We start from the raw sequence: 22,047 nt of genomic DNA on the forward strand, positions 1-22,047 counted from the left end.
TCAACAAATGGTGTTGGAACTGGATAAACATACGGAAAAAAAATTAACTTTGACCCTTACTTCACCCCATGTACAACCATTAACTCTAAATATATAATGTAAAACTATAAAGCATAGGAGGACCTCTTTTCAGTTTGGAGGTAAGCAGTAATTTTTTAGGACATGAAAGCACTAATTATCCAAGAAAAAAGTTGATAAATTGGTCTTCATCAAAATTAAAACTTCTGCTCATTAAAAAAATACTATTAAAATGAATAGACAAGTCACAGCCTGGGAGAAGTTACCCAGTCTGTATCCAGGGTATATAAAGAATTGCTATAAACCAATAATAGAAAAGACAAATATAGTTTTAAATGGGCTGAATGCTTAAACACACTCACAAAAAAAGAATGAATGGCACATAAGGACATGAATATGCACTTCCCAGCAGAGTCAACAGGGAAATGCAACTTAACATTACAGTGAGATACCATTTCGCGCCCCCCAGAATGGCTGTATTAAAAGTCCTAACGACACAAAATGTTGGCAATGATGTGGAGCAACTGAAACTCTCGTACACCGCTGCTGGGGGCATAACATGGTGCGACCACCTCAGAAAACCATTTGATGGCTTTGTAAGAAGTTAAGCATACATTGGGGCACCTGGGTGGCACAGTCAGCTGTGTGTCTGACTCTTGGTTCTGGCTCAGGATGTGATCTCATCGTCACAAGATTGAGCCCTGTGCTGGGCTCCTCGCTCAGTGTGGAGTCAGCTTGAGTTTCTCTCTCCTTCTCTTTCTGCCCCTCCCCCCCAGTCCATGTGCTCTTAATCTGCCTCTCTCTCTCTTTCTAATAAATAAATAAATCTTGGAGCGCCTGGGTGGCTCAGTCGTTAAACGTCTGCCTTCAGCTCAGGGCGTGATCCTGGAGTCCTGGGATCCAGCCCCTCATTGGGCCCCCTGCTCTGCTGGGAGCCTGCTTCTTCCTCTCGCACTCCCCCTGCTTTTGTTCCCTCTCTTGTGGCTGTCTCTCTCTCTGTCAAATAAATAAATAAAATCTTTTAAATTAAATAAATAAATAAATAAATAAATAAATAAATAAAATCTTAAAAAAAAAAAGTTAAGCTTACACACCTACCAACAATTCCCGTCCTAGGTATTTAAGCAAAAGAAATGGAAACATAGATCCACAAAAACCCTTGTACGGGGATATTTCTAGCAGCTTGAGTCATATAGCCCAGAAATGTAAACAACTCAACGTGTCTCTTAGTAGGAAAATGGGTAAACAAATTGTGGTGTGTTCATGTCATGAAATACTACTCAGCCTCAGTAAGTAGGACCCACTGACATACCCAACCACGTGGATCCATCCTGAAGACATTGCATGGAGCGAAGGAACCAGACACAGAAGACTGCGTACTGTATGATTCTGTGTGTGTGTAAAGCTGAGGATCAAGCAAAAGTAATTTGTGGGCATGGAAATCCAGACACTGGCTGCCTGTGGGTGGGCATTGGCAAGAGGGTGCAGGGGGAGTTCTGGGGAAACGAAAATGTTCAATTATTTTTAAAAGATTTTATTTATTTAAGAGAGAAAGTGCATGTGTGCAGGAGCTGGGGGAGTGGCAGGCAGAGGGAGAGGGAGAAGCAGACTCCCCACTGAGCATGGAGCCCCATGTGGGGCTCGATCCCAGGACCCTGAGACCCTGACCTGAGCCAAAAGCAGACCCTTAAGCAACTGAGCCACCCAGGTGCCCCAAAAATGTTCTATATTTTGAATGGGGTGTTGATGTTCTAGTTGTATGTATTTGTCAAAACTCATTGAATTGTAGGCTTAAGATCTGTGCATTTCACTATATATAAATTTTATATCAATAGATCCTTGCAAATATAATAGCTGAGCCCCAGGAGGAAGTCCAGCCTCCTCCCCAGGGGTCATCAGGGCGAGCTTACCTGATCCACACACCGACCCACCAGTGTGGCTTCTCACCCTTGCTGGAGGCCGCATCTCTGTCCATCACCCCTGACAGTCTCCTAATGCTTGGTTTGTCTCAGACCCAGGAGGGATCTGTTTGTTTCTCCTTAAAGATGTTTAGCGCGTCCTTGAAAGCTTGAGGATTACCTAAAAGAAACAGAATGCAGAGAAAGCAACCTTCTCTCTTTGCTAAGTGTTCGATTAGTTCTTATAGAATTCTTACTATGTGCCAGACACGACTTAAAGCATTTTTCAGATATTTACTCTATTAATCCTCACAACAATCCATGTCAAAGCTACCATTATTAATCCCATGTTACAGATGAGGAGAACCAGGCCAAGACAGTTTAAATCCCTCACCCAAGGTCACATAACTAGTAAGCAGTGGGGCTGGATTTGACCTGGAGGAATCTGGTTCTAGCTCGTGCTCTGAGCCACGCTGCTGTGCTGCTCCTGGCCTCCTGTCCTCCCTTTCAGGGGTTCCCGCTTTCTGTCTCTTCCTTAACCTCCCAGCCTGTGCCCGTGTTGTTGGGCCTCCCCACCTCTGCCAGGCCAGAGTCCCCCTTCTCATTGCAGGGCAATGATCAGGGCCCTCACACCCTAACCTCTGGTCCTTGGCCTGATGTCCTTGCTGGGGGAAGAAAACACCACTGACATTCCAGCAGTCTCTGCAGAGATGCCTACTGCGCGGTGTCCTTTTACATCGCTACACAGGAGAAATACTTAAAATCCCCATCTCAGCCAGTTCTATTTGAGTTTCTCAGCTGGTTCAAAAGTTCAGCATTAGGTAAGGGAAGGTCTCCTCCAAAGCCATCCATGAGCATCTGTCCTGGAACAAGAAACTACTGCAGCTTTAAACCAGCATCTTCTCGTTCGTGCCCTGTACGTAAAAGCCTGTGTGCGTCCTCCTGTGTATACCTGGGACAGGAGTCAAAGGCACGAGCCTGCTTTGAAAAGTGTCAAGTACTGTATTCAAGTAAAGCATTATTATTTCATTTTTTTCATCTGCAGGAAGAGTTGTGAAATTAGACCAGGGAGGCCTCGTTTTCAGAGTCCCCCATAAGTAACTCCAAGCTCTCAGTCATTCTAACAGCCAATCATCTTTTATTATGCACCCACTAAAACTGCTGGGCTCCAGCTGAATCCTGCTTGTATCCCAAGTAAAGCAACACTTAGAGCTGTATGTCAGGTCACTTTCTTAAATCCAAGGAAGATACTCCTCACCCCACTACTCGCTGCCATGGGAGCTCCCTTCTCTCAGCCTGAGACGGTGCTGTCACTGCCGGCCCCGGATCTTTTGTGATTTTGGCCTCTTTATCTTCAAAGGATGGAAGTGCCCCTCAAGGAGGGAGGCGGCCTGCAGCCTCCACTGAACTCTCTGCTGGAGGAGAAGACGCCCGAAATCCAGCGTCTCCAGGAGGAGTGGCAAAGCCAGAAGGCCAGACTGCAAGCCCAGGTAAGACAGCGTGGTGGGGAGGTGCCCTTGTGCTGGGTGGGACCTGCCTCCTCCTCCTCCTCCTCCTTCCAGACAACGTTGGAAATACATACAGAGCCTGATTCGTGTCCAGGCTGGGGAAGGCATTCCAGGTCAGCACAAGGTGGGATTCTTAGTTCTATGTATTCATTCATTTACTCAGTACCTCCTGTGGCCCATGAGCACCTCCTATGAGCCAGGAACCTTCTAGACGCTTGGGATACATCAATGAACAAACCAAACCAAAGCCCTGCATTGCAGTGCTTATATTATATTATAGCAGAGGAAGTGGGAACAGATCCGAAATACTAGATGTAAGAAATAAGTAAAGCCCATAGTATATTAGAGGATGATCGGATTTCAGGAAAAAGAAAAAACAGAACAAGGTCAAAAGGATAGAGAGACCGGGTGATGGGGAGTGGGTGTAATGCTCAATGGGGTTGTCAGGGAAGGCTTTAGTGGTCCCCTCTTCACTGTGTCTTGGATGGCTTGCATCCCAGCCCACCTGCCCCTCTCACCGGGCGTTTGTGGCTCTAGCTGAGAAGCCCCCAGAAGACGGGCCATCCCCAGGTTTCTCAAGGTTACAGCCCTCCCCCTCAGAGTTCCCACAGATAGAGGAGGCTGGGTGGAGGAGATGTTCGGAGCACTTCTTTGCAAACCCCCCAGGAAGGGAAGGGGGAGGGGAGAGGGCGCAGCCTGAGGGCAGGATGCGGTGGGCCAGGTCTCGCAGATGCAGCAGGCTCTGGAGCACTGCGCCAGCAGCTACCGGGAGGACCTGCAGGAGCTCAAGCAACTCTCAGACCATGAAAGGGAGAAGCTGCGGCACGAGCTGCAGGAGACCATTCAGCAGAACCAGGCCATGAAAGCCCAGCTCGAGGCCTCCCATCAGCGAGCCCTGCGCGCGCTAGAGAAGGCCAAAAATCAAGAGCTCAAGGTAAGGGGGAGAATTATGAAGCCCACTGTTTACTGAGCCCTTGTCATGCAAGTGCCTGTCCTGCGCTAGACGGGGTGCCTCTGGTACATGATCTCTAATCCCCGCGTGAATTGTACGGGGTCATTATTATCACATTCCCTTTGTCCAAGGAGGAAAAGGCTCAGAGAGATTCAGTAACTTGCTCAGGGTCACACAGCTCGTAAGTGGCCATGGAAGGATTCGTGCTTAGCTCTGTTGGGCTTCTAGTACTGCTTCTCCCTATTTGCATGTGACCTTGATAACGTAAGAACAACGCTCTTTGTGAGTTGGGCAATGTTGTGCGTGGTGCATGCTGGGGCGTCAGACTCGGCTGGGAGATAAAAACAGGGCAGCTGGGAAAGCTGGGATGAGGTGGTCAGGTGCATGACAATGTGCAATCCACCAGGAACACATTTCATCCAACTCCTACCTTCTACTTTCCCAGAAGGCCTTCACTCCTGCTCTCTCAGGAGCTGGGGCTCCCAGTACGACTGTCACAGACAACACACTGTCTTGCTCGGTCATGGCCGTCTTCACACTGTAACTAATGACTTCCTTATAGATCAGATCTACCCGTGAACCTGCTTGGGGCCAAGAACCATCTGTGTTTGCTCAGACCCTAATCTTCTCCTAGCTCAGGATAGCTGCTTAGAAAAGGGTCTCACTGAATTACAGCCTCAAGTTTAATTTCCCCTTCTGTATACTGGGGATATTGCTACCCGCCTCTTTGAGATGTCCACGAATAAATGGGGGGAAAAATGGATTTCTGGTTTTAAGGTGGTGGAATAAAGGCTTTTGAATCCTTTCCTATTAGAAAACAGCCAGGAAACAATAAGGAAAACACAAAGCAGAAGCATACTTCTACTCCAGAGAAAGCAGGAGGCGTCTGTGCCCTTGAGCCACAATGCATGAGGACAGGACAGAAATGGGGAAATAGTATGTGGCCTTGCAGAGCAGAGAAGCTCGAACCAAAGTGCCTGCAGAGAGAGAAGGATGAGAAGCAAGCTGATTCCACCCCAGAGCTCAGAAAGGCTCAGGAATTAGAGGTAGCTGTTGTCACGGAGGCAAGAGTGAGATGAGAAATATGACTGACCTAGAATTTCAGATTCTCAGCTCAGCCAGCACAGGCAAGCAATTAGCTCTCCCTTATTTAAAGACAAGAGATGGTGGGGGGAGATTGATGGGTAAACTGAGCCAGAGAGACTCTGAATTAGGAAACATGATTCACAGAGGCTGGGATGAAGCTTGGGTCTGAGAACAGGTTCAGGTGAAAATCCGTGTACTGAGCTATTCGATGAACCACTGCCACCTCCATGCCGTCCCCAGAAGTGCATTCTCCTGCTCAGTTCCAGAAGGCAAGCGGCCAGACTTAGACCCCCTACGTAGGAGACTAGAGAACTTTGTCTGGGGAAAAAAACCATCCTATAGAAAAGACCTATAGATTCTCACATTTTTGGGTTTCCAGTAAGATTGCTGGTTGGCCATCTGGTCACCCTCCAGAGGCGCCCACCACCCAATGGGCCCTCTTCCAAGTACCCCTCAGTGCTCCATCTTCAATATGAAAGCACAGCAAAAGATTACTAAACTTCTTAGGGAAACCTCTAACATGGAAGTTGGCATCCAAGATAACCGAGGGAGAAAGAACAGAGTCAGAAGAAATGGCTAATGCAGTCAGCAGAAAAAGAAAAAAGCTTCAATGAGGATTGATGACCTCAGAATTAAAAGATGATATTTGCATCTGTGAAAGAACAGCATGCTATTTGTAAAGGAAGGGCAATTAGAGTAAGGAAGAGCTCTTTAGATAAAAAATACGATTGTAGAAATTCTAAAAATTAGGAAATGTGTTGAAATATAAAAAATGAAGAAACCTTCCAGAAAACAAAAATAGGAAGACAGTGAAATGGGTGGTGGGAAAGAAGGAACAAGAAGTGTAGAGACACACCTGGGGGGCTCGTATCTAACAACTGGGAGTTCCGGAAAGAGATAATGGAGGGGGGGTGTTTTTGAAAGACCCCTACCAAGGCTCATCTTGAAATTTCAGGACACCAGGGAAACAGAAGGAATTCCAAAAGCTCCCAATGAGGAAAAGTGGTTCCAGACACAAAGTACTTGAATCAGAATGTCATGTGACATCTCAGGGGCAGCAACACAGGGTGCCAGAACCCAGTGCACAATTCTGAGAAATTCCATTAAAACTATTCACCGGTGTAAGAATTGAATACACATATAGACCGGCATAGGAAATATTAGGAAATTTGCCTCTGTTCTCAATTTACTGCTTTTCACCTCCTAGTTCACTCTTCGGTGCCTGCCCCGCAGTAATGCCCCCCATTTCCCGAAGCATTTCTCCTTCGCGGGGAGCACAATGTTAAGCTTCGTCAGTAGAGGGCGCTGGAGGCACCTTGTAGGAGGAAAGAGGCTTCTCCTTGTTCAGGTGGTTGTGTTTTTGCTTTGTCTCTGGCTTCAGTTGCGCGGTTGAACAGTGACATGGCTGTGTGAAGACATCTGGTGTTCCTCTGCCCCAGTAACCTCACAGTGACCCCACAACCCAGGCCCAGGCCCAGTGACTGCCTTCCTGTGACCCGCAGGGCTCACCCTGACTCTCCCCGGCGTCCTGCCCATTGGCCACTGTTGCCTGCAGCCCAGGGATTTGTTTTCTGCAAGCCTCCTGAGACAAATACCGTCGTCTGTCGTCTGCTCTGGCCCCTACACCCACCTGGGCGCCCCCATCCCCCCTGAGCATCTCCCACCTGTGGCTCATCTGTACTGTGGAGGGTTGTTCCTGCTCGACCAGTAACTGTGGGCCAACGCTGGTCTGGCCAGCCCAGTGATCGTCTCCACCAGGGAGCTACCACCATACCTTCTCCGACAAGGTCTGGATCCCAAGCTGGGGAAGGGCTCACCCCTTCCAAGTTGTCCTCGTCTTGGGTACTCTCTCCCAGCCTCAGGACACCCTGGAGTTCTCTTTGCATCTCTAGAGTTACTCTCCTGTCATAGCTCAGTGATTTTTTGTATTGAGCTCCTACTTAAATTACTGTGTGACTCTGTCTCCTATTGGACCAGACTGGTACGTCCTCCATGCCCTGTTCCTTAGGAAGTTCCTTGGAGAGTGCGCCACCTGAACAAGGGAGCAAGCCAAGGATGCGGAAATAGAAGGGATCTAGGATAGAGGAACCCAGGATAGGAAAAGAAGGGAAAGGAGGGAGCCCAGCTATGCCGCTGGCCGAGACAACAGCTCAGTCCGGGCTGGAGCGGGAGGACTGAGGTCTCGGAAGAGCAGCTCAAGGGGAAAGAGAGCTGCTGCATTCTCTGATCCATTTGTCCATGTGGAAAGTTGCGCTGAAAGTGTTTAACACACACACACACACACACACACACAGATGTTTTACAAAGCTTTTAGATGTTGTAGGAAGACTTGGCCAAATAGTCAAAGAAAGCTAAGCAAAATTTTTTTTAAATGCAGCAAGTTATGAATGCAAGGAAAAACAAAAAGTTGTGCGGGTAAGCGTTAATCACAATAGTTTATTTTGCTCAGGAGTGAACTATATGTACTTATAATAATAAAAGTATGGAATATATTTCACTATATTAAAAAAGTAATATAATGATATATGAGGAATGGAAGGGAGAGAGTGTATGAGACCTAAAATCCTCATCTACCCAGATGAGAAGACAATTCTTAATCTCGAAAATAACCGAGACAGAGCAGAACAGAAATTCTAGCCTCTTAATGGTGGCAAACACCAGAAGAAACAACCAGAAGCGTTGTCAGTGGCTGCCTCCAGAAAACAGAGTGCAGAGAGAGGAAAAAGTGGGGCTCCGAAGTGCTGGTTTTCCTTTCTTTTAATACTATTCAGCCCTTTATACCATATGCATGCAGTGCCCTGATCAAAATATACAATAAGCTTTAAAAAAGTGAAAAAATAAATTAAATAATGCATGTGGACTATTTGGTGTTTAGCAGATATTCAAAAAATGTGAGTTCTCTTTCTTCTTTTATTCTCTTCAATCTTTTTCCAATTTGGCTTGTAATTCACAACAGCTCAGGATTGAGTTGAATTGCAGGACACTCCACTGGTGTCCAAGCAGTGCTTGTTGGTGTCAGGAACCCTCCCCACACACACACACGCCTCCATTGTAATTGGTGTCATTACCTTTGAAGAGAGACAGGGTGAACACGGGCTTTTTAGGGGGCTTTAAAACAACCACGACAAAAGCAGAGTAAACCTCCATAGGTTTACTGGAGCGATTCACCAAGGATGCGTGTCTGGTCTGATGTAAACCCTGGGTGCTCAACTTTGCATAGTCCTCACTGCTAGGGGCTGCTGAGTGAGAAAGCAGCCAGTGCTGATCTGAACCCCGCGCTGTCCCCGGGGACAGAAGGGCGGGGTCACGGAGTGAGCGAGTTTGGCATCCTCTTCTGCAAAACCTTAACTCGGACCTCTGCATTCCCATTTCCCTTGGGATAAAATGTCACCAGCTGGAGCTCTCCGAGCCTTGCAGCAAATACGAGAGGAGGAAATATTGGAGAGTCTGAAAAGTAGGAGACTTCTCTTATTAAATAAACCCGGCGCCATTTGACTGGGTTTCCCATGGGAGGAGTAAAACGGGTTCCTGTTTTAGGGAGCAGCAGAGCCAAAGGTGCAAGGAGCATCTAAAGGTGCCACTGCACTCAGCTAGCTCCCTGGGGCTCGGCGGGGGGGGGGCTCAGTGCTCTCCAACTGGAGCCTCTTGCCTTTTGGGAAACCCTATTTCTCATTGTTCCTGGAGGCTGCACAGGGAGTGGAGAGGGCTTGGTTGGGCCTGTCTTCAGTCAGCTCACATCCCTGCAGCTGGCTGGTAAAAAGAGGGAGAGAGATGATGCTTCCTGCCTCTTTCCCGCGTGACCTTGGGAAAATGAGTTCATCTCCCCCAGCCTCAATTTCCTCATCTAAAAGATGGGCTTGTGTCTCTTTAATTTATTTTTATTACTTCTTTATTTTATTTCATTGAGAGAGAGAGTGTGCCTGCACACTGGGGGGGGGGGAGGTCCAGAGAGAGAGAGGGAGAGGGAGAGAGAGAATCCTAAGCAGAATCCTACACACTGAGCGCTGAGCCTGATGTGGGGTTTGATCTCACAACCCTGAGATCATGACCTGAGCAGAAATCAAGAGTCAGACACTTAACCCACTGAGCCACCCAGGCGCCCAAGAGGGGCTGGGTCTTAACTGGAACTCTCTGTTGCAAAGCCCCCCAGAAACTGTATTAGTTTCCTAATGCTGCCGCAACAACATATCACAAACTCAGTGGCTGGACGCATCACAGATTTATTACCCGACGGTTCCGGAAGTCAGAAGTCCTGAAGTCACGGTGTTGGCAGGACTGTGCTCCTTCTAAAAGAGCAAGGAATGGATCTGTTTTCTTGCCTTTTCCGGCTGCTAGAGGCTGCCTGCGTTCCTTGGCTCCTGGCCCTTTCCTGCGTCATCGTAGCCAACAGTGTAGCATGGAACAGCTTCGGATATCCCTCTCTCTTCCTCACCCTCTCCCCTAGCACCCTCCCTTTCCTCCCCCCCTCCACCGCACCTCTCCTCCCACTGGCTGCCCTGCCTCCCTCTTATAAGGACTTCTGTGACTACAGTGAGCCTGCTCAGATAATTTGGGATAATCTCCCCATTTCAGGATCCTTAACTTATTCATACCTGTAAAACTCCTTTTACCATGGAAAGTAACATAGTCACAGGTCCCACGGATTCCCACACGGACATCTTGGGGACCATTATTGTTTCGACCCCCAGAAACCAACTTGAGCTGGCTTAGGCAGTGAAGAGATTTCTATTAAAGTTTACACAGCTGCTCATAGAACCCACTTTGGGTGTTTGATATATAAGAGACCTTCAATAAATGAGTGTTGCATAAAAGAATGACTAAATGAAATAATCATAAATGAAGTAAGACAAGTATAATAAATGAACCTAAGGGCAGAGACACAGCCAGTTTTGAGGACCAGACTAGACCAGAGACTGAAAAAAGCTGAAGGGACCCCTCCTTCTGTTGTTTCTGCTCTGCTCCTCACTGACAGCTTTCTCCACCTCTCCGGCCCTGGGGCAGGCGTAAGATGGTCACCTCACTCCTCCTGAGTGTGTTAAAACTGGAGCCGACCAGTTAGTGTCTGTCTGTCTGTCTCTTTCTTGCTCTCTTTCTCCCTGGCCTCCTAACACCAAATTCCCAATGACTGGCTCAGCTTGGAACACGTGTCCAATCAGCTATGGATTGGGGTTAGGTTCACATGGTACAAAATGGCTGCTGTGGCCAAGCCATCACCATCATCTCAGGTCATTTTTTTTTTTTTTTTTTTAATCAGGTCATTCTTAGTAGCCTGATAAGCCCTCCACCGAGGAGTGGTGAGTGTTCAGTGGGCCCTGGTGCAAAGGAGGAACTTGGCAGAGGTGACAGGTCTCCCCTCTGTGCCCACTTTCTCCCACTTTCACCCACAGGCCACAGAAGAGCGCTTGAAGAAGGAATCCAGCCACAGCCTCCAGATCCAGCACCAGGCACACCGGCTGGAGCTCCAGGCCTTGGAAGAAAAGGCCCGGCAGGAGCTCCAGGGGGAGCTCGAGAGGCTGCAGGCTCGGCAGGCTCTCCTGTTAGGTATACAGCCAGTTGCCCCTGGGAGGGCCTAGCTACCCGGCAGGGCCCACACGTGGAGAGCAGGGGCGAGATGCGGCCCACGGGTCTGGAGGCACACAGGCCGGGGTGACTATCCTGGCTCTGCCACGGACTAGCTGGGAGACCTGGGGTGGCGATGGGGGGTCACTGTCAGTCTCAGTTTCCTTTCCTAGAAAATGGAGTCACCATTGTCCCTACCTCCTCGGGGCGGTGTGTGGATGTGAAGAGGTAGTAAACGGAAAGTGCCTAGCATGTGACAGGCCTGGTGACTGTAGACTGTAGCACAGGGCTTCAGCTATCCGAAAGCAGGGGGTCCTATGAAACATTTCCTAAGGCAAAATGGCGAAAAGCGAAGAAGCGACTACCATTAACTTAAATGAAGCACTTTTGATTGTCCCCAGACCCAAAAGTCACGTCTCTCAGGCTTTCCTGATGCCACAGGCCACATCTGGCGAGCGGATGCACACAGCAGCTGGAGATGAAGCCCAGATGCTCAGGGACCCAGCGCAGGGCTCTGGCGCGGCGCCCGGAGAGGCTGGGTGTGATTCCCCGGGAAGGCGCTAGGGGGCGCACTCTCGCGGCCGGGGTGCGCGCCGCCTCTGGACCGCTCGCTGCAAAGGCAGCCAAGAACGCTGTTCCCCTTTTCGCCTTTTTACGTAGAAATGAAAGTCTTCGGATTTCCCTAGGTTAGGGAAAATAGGTTCTAATGTAGGTCTTTTTTAAGAGCAAAGCGGTGTAAGGCGAACTTCCAAAAAGCGGAGACATCTATGTTATCATCATTATTAAATATAAGCCAGATCTCTGAGGCTTCGGGAGATGTTCATGGCATTGCCTCAACCTCTCGTTTCCATTCTGAAGATTTCAGCAAATCTGGGGGACTTACGCCTCCAGGCTCCTGCACTTTCCTCGGGTTCCTTTGCCTGCTCCCACGTCATTCTCAGCAGAGACTCACCCCCTCTTCAGATATCCAAAACCAGTCATACAGAGCATTCTGGAAGCTACCAGAAGCAGCAAAGATCTCCAGAGCCAAATTGTTTGGGCTTGAAGTCCAGCTCCAACATTCACAAGTTGCCTGATTTTGGGCAAGTTATTAACTGCTCTGTGCCTCACTTGCTCATCTGTAAAATGGGAACACTAACAGCATCCACGCGGTGCAGCAAATGCTATGTAGATGTTCACTCTTACCATTACTGACTAGTCCCGCATTGCTTGGTTGACCCTAGAAGCCTCTTCCTGTTTTTGTAGATCATCCTTTCCCTCATTTTCTCCTTTATTCTCCTCTTCCGTCTCACTCTTAAGAGCAAGAAAAATGCCTCTCCTTATTTCATGCCTGGCATTAAAGACCATGTTGGCCTTATTAAATATTTTTTCCCAAACCCAGATGGGGTTCTTCTTAAGAGAATTTTGGGAAAGAGCATTTTCTTTACCTCTGTGAGTGAGTACGATCGACCTGCTGCTTGGTTGTGCTTTCATTAGACAGCATGTCCTGCAGACTGTACGTCAGCACGTCAGCTAGTCAGCACATCGGCTCTGCCCATTTCTGGAGGAAGTGACATGGGGAGCAGGCAGGAGAGACTGAAGGAGTCCCATGGATTCCCCAGTTTCCAGGTGGGAAATGCTAAAGTTGGCATCATCTAAAGAAGACGGATTACACAACATAAAACCCAGGCTGTGCTATGTCTCATACAAGACAAGATTCAGGTCACACTGAACAGCCTTGGTGACTCCAGCACCCAAGAGCAGCTGTCCCTACTGCCACTTCCCTGGCTCCTCTGATCCCACAGAAGCCTGGTCCTCTCCTGGACAAAAGATGCAGGAGAGAGCCTGGGTACATGCTGGGATTCTCAACACAGTCCCAGGAAGAAGGGGCTCTGTGAACTCTGTAATGATGATAGCAAGTTGTTGGCTCTGTGGGTTGTATTGGGGGGGGAGCAATTCAATTAGACATTCCCGGTCCCAATTACTGTGATTCCACTGTCCGTGTGAGACACGCTTGACCTGCAGTGTAGGTTAGTGTGTGACGGGCAGGGAGTGTCCATGATATCACCTGATCCACTGGGGTGGGGGCCATGCTGGATGGATAGGTGGGTGGGCAGAAGGGTGGAGGGGCAGGTATGGATGTGTGGATGGATGGATGGATGAGATGGATGGGTGGATGGATGGATGGATGGGCAGGTGAGTGTGTAGAGAGGTGGAGTGGATGGACAGACGGATGGGGGGAGGGAGGGAGGGAGGGAGGGAAGGAGGGAGGGAGAAGAGGAGGGAAGGGAATGTATGACAGAGGAGAGAAGGGTAATAAATGAACCCACTCTAATTATGCTTTGCTAAAGGGTTTTATTGCACATATTTTTGTGATAAAAGATTTCAAAACATTGAGTTGGGTTTGGACTTTTTAAAGAAAATAGGCTATAGAAATCACTAATTAAAACCCTAGTGGGGAGGAAAGATAACCAAGTAAATTTTTCAACATATCATCAGAATAATTAAGCTTTGCTGTGTTTAATATACTGTAACTTTCAGAGAAGCTTAGTAAGTTTATGGGAAATCTCTTGCAAAGGATACACTTCTACAATATCATTAATTTCCACTCTAAACATCACTTGCTTATTTTACAAATATATGTTGAGCACTTGCTCTGTACTAAGGCCTCTACGGGGTATCTCATGGCTTACGGAATTATTGGAACAATGTTTAAAAAATAATTTGCAATAATTAAAATGGAGTCTCAAAAAGTCTCTAACAGAAAAGTAAAGTATCAAATTTACTAGCACTTGAAAATGATCTTGTCTTTGAAAATAGCTCTTCCCTCTCCAGAGTCCCTCAGGCAGGAGCTGTCGGAGCAGCGAGCGGCTTGCTCGGAGCACCAGAAGGACCTGGAAGCACTGCGGACGGAGCTAAGGACTCTGAGCAGCTTGGGCAGGCGGCAGGCGGTTGCCCAGTGTCCAGGGGACAGTGAGGACCACGCTGTCACCGCAGAGGTCAGCGCCCCCATTCTGCCCACACCACATGCCTCTTGGAGCAGCCTCAAGGCTGCAGGGAGAAAGTCATAAAAGAGGGGCCCCAGGTGCCCATGATTCCCTTCTGAAACGGGGAAGACCCTTCTTCCACAGTCCTGGGGATATTGGATGGGCCTGTAGGCTCCCATTTTGAAAAGCAAAAAACAAGTTTTAAGTGCTGCGTGTTATTTTAAATTTAAATACAACAGCATGTCAGAGCGTCATTGCCAGATGGGCCCTAGAATCAGCCAGTCAGGGTTAGTCCTTCAAATCTGCAGAGAATGCCTCAGAACGCCTCCCCAGACAGGCTCCCTGCCTAGACCTCCCTGTTCCCATCAGTGGGAGCTGCCTTTTTGTCACCGAGGTTCAATAACAGCTCTCCTTGGACTTCCTAGTCAGACTCGGCCCCTCAGCCCCTTCCTTGTACAGCCACATTGCCACCTGGCCAGGAGTGCAGTGACCTCCTACCAGCCCAGACTCTCTCCCCCACAGCCCACCTTGTACCATATGGTGTCAGGTGTGCATCTGTATAAAGGCTTCAGTGACCCCCTCCTGCTATCAGAACGACCTCCAGATGCCCGGCCATGAAAGGGGAGGCTGCACTTTGTACCTTCAGCCATACCCCCCTCTGCTCTAAACGTGGGCCCTGCGTCCTGCTCCTGGGCCTTCGCGTATGTCCACTCCCTGCTTGGGATGCCTTCCTCCTTCTGGCCACCAGGTGCCTGCCCTCACCTTCACCTCATTGGAGGGAAGCCCCGAACTCTGGGAGGAACAGCAAGATCTCAGAGGAAAACCCACACAGAGAGGAAATGTGGGGGTATTAGCAAGGAGGAACCGCCCCAGGCAGCAGGACAGAAGAGGGGAGGGAAGGGTCCTCAATATAAGGATGCATCTTTACCTTGGCCCCCACTGCAGGTAAGTGGTATCCCACCTGTTGGGATCTTCCAAGGAGGGCTGTGAAATAATTCTCTTTGTCCTCTCAAGAAAGACGGGGATGCATTAATTCATCAGGCTCTCCCATTAGTCAAGGGTGGCCCTGCAGGACCTTACCCAAGCTCTCCCAGGCTATACGTATCTGAGTGCCAGGCGCCCATGTGCCCATGGGTGTCACGCACATGCCAGCCCCAGGGCAGGAAGCACGAGGTGTAAGGCGTGGGCCGCAGATGTGCCAAGCTGCTCAGTCCTCGTGTGGAATGAGCAAATGCAGAAACCTTCAGGCATGTTTGAGTGGCCTTGAAAACCGCGGCATTCACCAAGCAGGGGTTAACACCCCATTTAATTTGGACATAGATGGAATTTCTAGCTGAACCACTGGCGTTCATGCGTCATTTCATGTAGCAAGCATTTATTTGGCACCTACTGGATGCCAGCCACTGCGCCAGGTGCCACAGGACTGGAAAACTGGAGGGGAATTGGTGCCTTCGCGGAACAGCTCCCAGGCTAGTGGGGGAAACCAGCATTACACAGAGGAGCGCGGCCGGGATTCGGATTCGGATTCGGTGATGGCAGAGAAGAGAAAGCGGATCGCTTCTTCCCCGAAGCAGTGCTGTTCAGGTGGGGAGGGCACTCCGGTTAGAGAGAAGGCAAGGAAGCCTGAAAAACGGGCGGAGTGTTTGGCCGGTTATGATTTAAGCCATGTTCTTGGCTCGCCGACGTTGTCCAGCTTCGCGAGGGCCGGATGTGGCCGCTCTCAAAGCGGGAAAACCTGGAGCCCGGCCGTGACTCCTGAATCCGGAGCAGGAGGCTGGCCGGAGCACCGGTCCCCGGCTTTGCGCGGCACGTCTGGGGCCCTCTGCGCCTCTTCCGCCTTGGCGCCCCCTGAAAACACCTCTCCTGGGTCCTTCCTCCCCAGGATGGGGGCGGCCCGGGCCAGGCCGGCTCCCCGAAGGGCGCCGCGGAGCCGGGTCCGAGCGAGGCGTGCGGCCTCCGGGAGGAGAACTCTCAGCTCAAGGACGCTGTGCAGCGGCTGCGGGCCGAGGTGGAACAGCACCAGCAGGAGGCGCTGCAGCTCCGCGATCAGCGCAGGTGGGTCTCCGGGCCGCCGAGCGCCCCGCCCGCCCTCACTCCCTCCACGGCTGCTCAGTGAGCCTCTGAGATCTAACAGCCCCCCCATCCCCCCGCCATCTCCCCAAAGGAAAGACTCCGTAATGCTAGCACTTCGCTGGTGTTACTGCAGATGCATGAAAAGTACTAGTGCTCTAGTCTCCACACTGCAGGGGATTTCCCCCGGAATAGAAGAGGGACAAATCAAGGAATATATGGAATCAGGCCTAACCATACCAAAAGCATCTTCAAAACCAGCCTTGGGGAGACAGGGCGATGGAATTGTTCCAACAGTGCTGGGTGCTCTTTAACTAGCTGTGGGCGCTCCTGGAGTCAGCGAACTCCTCCAACACGCGCCATCGTCTGCGTCTGCGAGTAGAGGTAAGACCACGAGCTCTCAGGGCCGTCGTGGAATGCAGGAAATGTTAGCAAGATTTTGCACCAGCCCTCGCCTGGAGGAAGCCCTTGGTAAACAGAGGTGGTTACTGTTATTACCTAATCCAAGCTGGATAGCTCATTATTAGCCCTCAATTCACAGCTCTTTTACCCCTTTGCTGGAAAGCTTATAACTACAAATGGAGTGCTGGGGTAGGAGGTGCTGAGAAGGGGTCCCACAAGCAGGGTTTATCCTGGACCCCACAACTCAGAGAGCTCAGGTCTTCTTCCCAGTGTCCTGACCTCACAATCGTATAACCATTCCCCCAGCCGCCCAGCAGAGGGTAGAGAATCCCCAGGGCCCACGAGGTTCAGTCCCAGGGCCCCGGGCAAGCCCAGCTGAGCTTCCACCCACCCGCAGGCTGCTGGAGGAGGATCAGCAAGGCCCCCAGGCCCGGGAGGTGGAGAAGCTACGCCAGGAACACCGGAAGGAGATGCAGGCCATGGTGGCAGATTTCAGCAGTGCTCAAGCCCGGCTCCAGGCCCGACTGGCTGCCCTGGAAACTGAGTAAGTGAGGCCTGGGGCCCCAGGTTAGGAGGGGCTAGTCGATGTGCATTTAATTAGGGTAACCGGCTCATCCCAGTGTACCTGGGACTCTCCCAGTTCTGAAACTACACGTCCCGAGTTCCAAGAAGCACCTCAGTCCTGGGCACATGGGGAGAGTTGGTCACCCATCCCTGTGTGAGCCTGCATTCTCTGTGTGCCGGGCACTGGGAATCTGTGAGGAATGAGCACAATGTGAGCTTGGTTTGACCTTCACACTGGGAAGAAATCAGAAGGATTAAGGCTACTTTTTAAATGAACATTGGCCCCCTTCTCACATGCCTCATGTCACTGAATCTTCACAGCAGTCCTTCAGGGTGGAAACTGTTCCTCCCCCGGACAGATAGAGGAACCGAGGGGCCTCATGCATGTTTGCATGCATTCACTGATTTGTTCAACAGATGTTTATTAACAGCCTACTGTATGCCCTGCCCTGTTTTAGGCTCTGGAGTTACAGATGGGAACTAAACAAAAACTATGCTCTCAGAGCTCACAAATTCTAGATGGGGATTCAGACAAGAGAGAAGCAAATAAATGTTTGACTTCATAGCAGGTCGTGAAAGTGCTAGAAGAAAAACAGGATCTGTGTCTAGGGAGTGGCAAGGGTGGGCCAGGAAGGCCTCGCTAGGGAGGTAACACTTAAGCACAAGCTGGTGGAGGAATGAGAGAGCCATCTGGAGGAAGAGCATTCCCAGCAGAGACAGCAGCAAGTGCAATGGCCCTGGGGCCTGCGTCACATGACTGAACAGCCAGGAATAAGTGAGAGGGGGAGTGGTAGGAACTGAGGTTGGTGGGGTAGCTGGGAGGGATGAAAGAGACCCTGCACTAAACAGGAAGGAGTTTGGATGTGTTCACCGCGCACTGGGAAGCCACTGAAAGGCTTTGAGCAGGAGTGACATAGTCTGATTTATCTTTTAACGGGGTCAGTCTGGCTGCTGAGAGAAGAGACGGGGGTGGGGGTGGTTCAGAATTAGCAGCAGGGAGACCATTTAGAAGGCGACAGGTGAAGCCACTTGCCTAAGGTCAAGCAGCACTGAGTGAATCTAAGTGTCACCTGTCTGACTCTTTAAAAAATGTTCTCCACTGTCTCCAATACAAAGCAAATCATCCAAAATCCAGAGTGGAAGGTTTTATGGGCCACCATCTAATGGACACTTACCACATGCCAGGCTCCCATTATCTCACTGAATCCTCACAACCACCCGGTTTCAGGCCCATTTTAAAGAAGAGGGAACCGAAGGTCACAGGGAAAGACTATGGCCAAAGTCACATAACTAGAAAAAGGGACAGTAGGGATTAGATAGCAAGTCATCTCATCCCAAAGTCCTGGCCTCTTATCAGCTACGGTCCATAGGTCACGTGCAGCCCTAACCCTCCCCCCACCATGCGGAGAGTTATTTTTCTCCAGCTTCATGTTGACAGGGCTGGGAATACCAGCTGCCCCGCTGCTCGGCCTGAGAACCGCGCATGCTGCGCTCCGTATCGGCCAGCAGATGGCGCCAGAGCCACGTCGGCATTAGCCTAACCGCGGTGGCGGCGGCGGTGGTTGCGGCGGCAGAGGTGGGGGGGGGGGGGGGACATTTTTCTGCCAAGGCCTTTGCCAGTGACAACCCTGGTTCTTGACGCTTCACTGAGGAGAGCGTGTGTATCACACACAGGCCTTTGGTTCCTTGGCCCCGCAGCCTCGGGGAAAGTGGCAAAGGTCAGACTGGGAGTTGGGGTCCTGGACTCCACCAGGAGCTCTGCAGCCAACTCAGTGGGTGGCCCCTGGTAAGGTCCCAGGGCCTCGGTTTCCCCTTTCGTGAACAGAGTTTAGCTAGCCAGGCTAAGCTCATAGCAGCGTTCCCACCACATCCACCTGCTTGTTGTTGGGTAATGACGGTAAGGAGATTAACTGCATGCCTGCTCCAAACAGACTGAAAGATTCCGGAGAGAAGCCCGGGAAGGGGGTGTCCCGGCCAGAGGACGTTCAGCTCATCGGCCGTCTGCAGACCCGCCTGAAGGAGAGAGAGGAGATCATCAAGCAGCTCATGGTGAGGCTGTCAGGGCCACCAGGGGGCCCTAGAGTTCCTTCCCGAGGGCCATTGACTTTGCACCTGGCACTGCTCTGAGTACCTACAATTTTAATCCTGATAACCCTAAAACCACCTCCAAAAGATCTTTGATTCCTTTTGTCTATTATCTAAAAACGAAACAAAACACAAAAACACATACTCACTAAAAAAATTAATACAGGAACATAGAGGCAAAAAAAGCACTCAAGTCCCACAGCATCTACCCGATGTTGATTAGTTACTATTTTTTTTTTAACCTACAGAATTGGGGAAATCTAGCATGGCTTGCCTTCTGTTCGAATTTTAGTAAATCAGTCAAGCCAATTATTGTTTATTGATCTTCCTTTTGCAAAGATGACGACCTGCTCTGCAGTTAGCAAGCCACCCCCGGACTCCTTAGAGTAGTTTTCTCCCTCTGGTTCTGTATCCGACAGCCACCAAAGCCTGAGGCCGTTTCTTTGCAACGCCCCTCCCTTCATCCACTCCTGCCCGTTCTCGCAGTCCACCCACCTCACATCCGTGTCTCCCGATCCTTCATCCATTGCTTTGGGCATTAACCGAGCCTCCCCGCGCTCACTGGTCTGGTTGAAAGCTGTCTGTATCCCCCAGCTGAACTGGCCGGGACTGCTTCTCCTGGCTTACATTCAGCCCTGGAGACAGTGGGTCTCGACTCACTCCTGGCAGTGTAGCCCACCATGGGAGGGCTAGTTAGCCACATGGGCAGTCCAGCCACCTGCCCCCACCACGTCTCTGCCTCCACCACTTTAGTCCAAGCCCCTCTCACACACAGTGGAGAACCACTGGTCTCCCCGCTCACTTGAACCTTGCCCACTTGCCAACCTCACATGAACCAGAGCCATCTTAGAAAAATATGTCAGATGACAGCACAGCTCTGTTCGGCACCTCCCATGGCCTCCCATCTTTCCAAGTAAAATCCAGTTTTACGGTGGCCTCAGGTCCTCCCACAAATACAGCCATGCCTCTCAGCTCTCACTCCTATTCTCATCCCTGCCCCAGCCAGTTTCATGTCAGTACACTGATGAGACAATCAGGAAAATTTCACCACCAACTGAACGGTAGACACTAAGGAATAGCTTGTTTGCTAAATGTGACAGAAGTATTGTGATTAGGGTTTTTTTTTTTAAGAGCCCTTATCTCTTAGAGATACATATTGATGTTTTTACAGATGAAATTATACAATGACTGGGATTTGCTTTAAAAATAATACAGCAGGTAAGAGAAAAGTAGATAAGGGCACACATAAACAAGGTTGGCCATATAGTGATGGTACCTGGGGTTTTCTTTCTTTGTCTTAATTATTGATGTTCTGCGGTAGACTTTTCAGATATCAGAGTACCTGGATCTCTAACTTCCCTGAGGGGCTTCAAGTAAGCTTGCAATTTCCTACACAAGAGAAGCTGGGGACTCCAAGACCACAGGAGTAAAGGCGCTTCCTCAAAGCTTCAGTGGACGGCAGCTTGACCCCCACTGACACCCCCCCACCCCGGGCTTTCCTTCGCGCTGTGATCTGCCCTCACACAGCCATCTTCCTTCAGGTCAAACTCAACGCTGTACGGTTAGACCCATGTAGACTCAGTTGCATTGTTTTTCCAGGAGGAGAGAAGATTTCACTATGCAGCCTTCCCCAGCGCCATGTCCCATCGGAACCGGTCCTTCTCTTTCAATCCTCACCCAGGATATTTGACCCCTTCCATGAAGGTAAAGTGGTTTCCTGGTGTCAAGCATTACACAGTTCTGCTGGTTTCGTTTTCCTAGAGGCAACTGCAGCTTCATTGTCAGTGGGCTGGCATACATTCAGAGGGATATCCCCTGAAAACAAGACTCACAGGAAATCGCTCAAATTAGTAACAAACAGTATTTATATCTGGCTAGGCAGATTATGTGTACTTACAATTTTTGTGGGTTTTTATATTCTTCAAATTTCCTATAAGCAAACATGTCACTATTAATAATGGTTATATCTGGGTGACAGGAAGGAGAGTAAAGAGCAGGAACCTTCCACTTCCTAACTTTTTATCCCTGTATGTATTTTTGGAATTTGTTATAATGAAAATATTCACATCCAAATCTCTCATCTGCTGTCACAAAATCCTAAAAGCGCTAAAAAAATTTTAATAGTTCGAAGGACAGTACACCTAACCTAACCTGAACTGATGTGAGCTCATTTATAATTTTTATGTATGCCTCTCAGTGCAACAAGGTCTGTTTCACTTCAGAAATACTAACGCATGTGAGGACAATGGGCCCAGCTTGTGCTGGGGGTTCTGGATGGCCTTTCTAAGTCTAAAAAAAATTTTTTGAATTACAAAACACATCTATCCCCAGAAGTTTTAGATAAAAAATTGTAAACCTATGTGCTTTTTAAAACATAAAGTAGACTGGAGGAAAAAAAATGCTTTAAAAAATAGCATGTAAGTATATAAATAAAATTATCGCCTCCTCTCCCATATAGTTTTGGCTGGGTGGGCGTCTTTGGGGTGGCGCTAACAGCCTTCCTTTTAATACAAACAGAAAAAGAAGATGGAGGAAGTGCCCAGCCGAGTGGTCAGTGTGCCAAACCTCGCCTCTTACGCAAAGAACTTTCTGAGTGGCGACCTGAGCTCCAGGATCAACGCCCCTCCAATAACTAAATCACCCAGCTTGGACCCAAGCCCCAGCTGTGGCCAGCCTTACAAACCCACGCAGTCTCTAGATGTGAAAACTGCCACAAGGTGGGGGAGGAAGCTGTGATTTCCATTTTCCATCGATGGGAGGGGAATTTGGATTTCTTTCTGGCACCTTAGATACCCAGCATATGGGCAGATATAAAGAATAGCAAAACCCTGCCTTGCACAAATTACAATCCAGCCAAATGGGAAGGTCGTGTAAGAGGAAGGAAGTATGTCATTCTTTAGAAGCGGTACTATTCTTGGTACTAAAGTCCAAAAAGACTT

General features: G+C 49.6%; 1 protein-coding gene and 1 long non-coding RNA gene across 4 annotated transcripts in view; one reads left to right on the forward strand and one right to left on the reverse strand.

Moving 5' to 3' along the window:
• Nucleotides 1-22,047, forward strand: part of FAM184B (family with sequence similarity 184 member B) — a 163,039-nt gene that overhangs the window by 138,104 nt on the left and 2,888 nt on the right. The window contains exons 9-17 of the mRNA XM_008685809.2: nt 3,277-3,406; nt 4,146-4,358; nt 10,850-11,003; nt 13,836-13,999; nt 15,870-16,042; nt 16,857-17,003; nt 18,955-19,072; nt 20,708-20,812; nt 21,626-21,825. Of these exons, the coding sequence (XP_008684031.2) occupies nt 3,277-3,406; nt 4,146-4,358; nt 10,850-11,003; nt 13,836-13,999; nt 15,870-16,042; nt 16,857-17,003; nt 18,955-19,072; nt 20,708-20,812; nt 21,626-21,825 (1,404 nt within the window). The remainder of the gene's footprint in view (nt 1-3,276; nt 3,407-4,145; nt 4,359-10,849; nt 11,004-13,835; nt 14,000-15,869; nt 16,043-16,856; nt 17,004-18,954; nt 19,073-20,707; nt 20,813-21,625; nt 21,826-22,047) is intronic.
• LOC121101499 lies at nt 15,346-20,713 on the reverse strand. 3 transcript variants are annotated; one of them, XR_005833500.1, is made up of 6 exons: nt 20,385-20,713; nt 18,898-19,036; nt 17,085-17,214; nt 16,851-16,992; nt 16,298-16,429; nt 15,346-15,610 (listed from the first exon to the last, which is right to left on the reverse strand). It is a non-coding gene; the product is annotated as an uncharacterized LOC121101499 (long non-coding RNA). The 3 variants fall into 3 exon arrangements; XR_005833499.1 differs by having other exon boundaries at nt 16,298-16,524; XR_005833501.1 differs by lacking the exon at nt 20,385-20,713 and adding an exon at nt 19,604-19,809 and having other exon boundaries at nt 16,298-16,524.

This window comes from Ursus maritimus, unplaced genomic scaffold (genome assembly GCF_017311325.1).
Source record: "Ursus maritimus isolate PB19 unplaced genomic scaffold, ASM1731132v1 scaffold_8, whole genome shotgun sequence".
NCBI classification, from domain to species: Eukaryota; Metazoa; Chordata; class Mammalia; order Carnivora; family Ursidae; genus Ursus; species Ursus maritimus.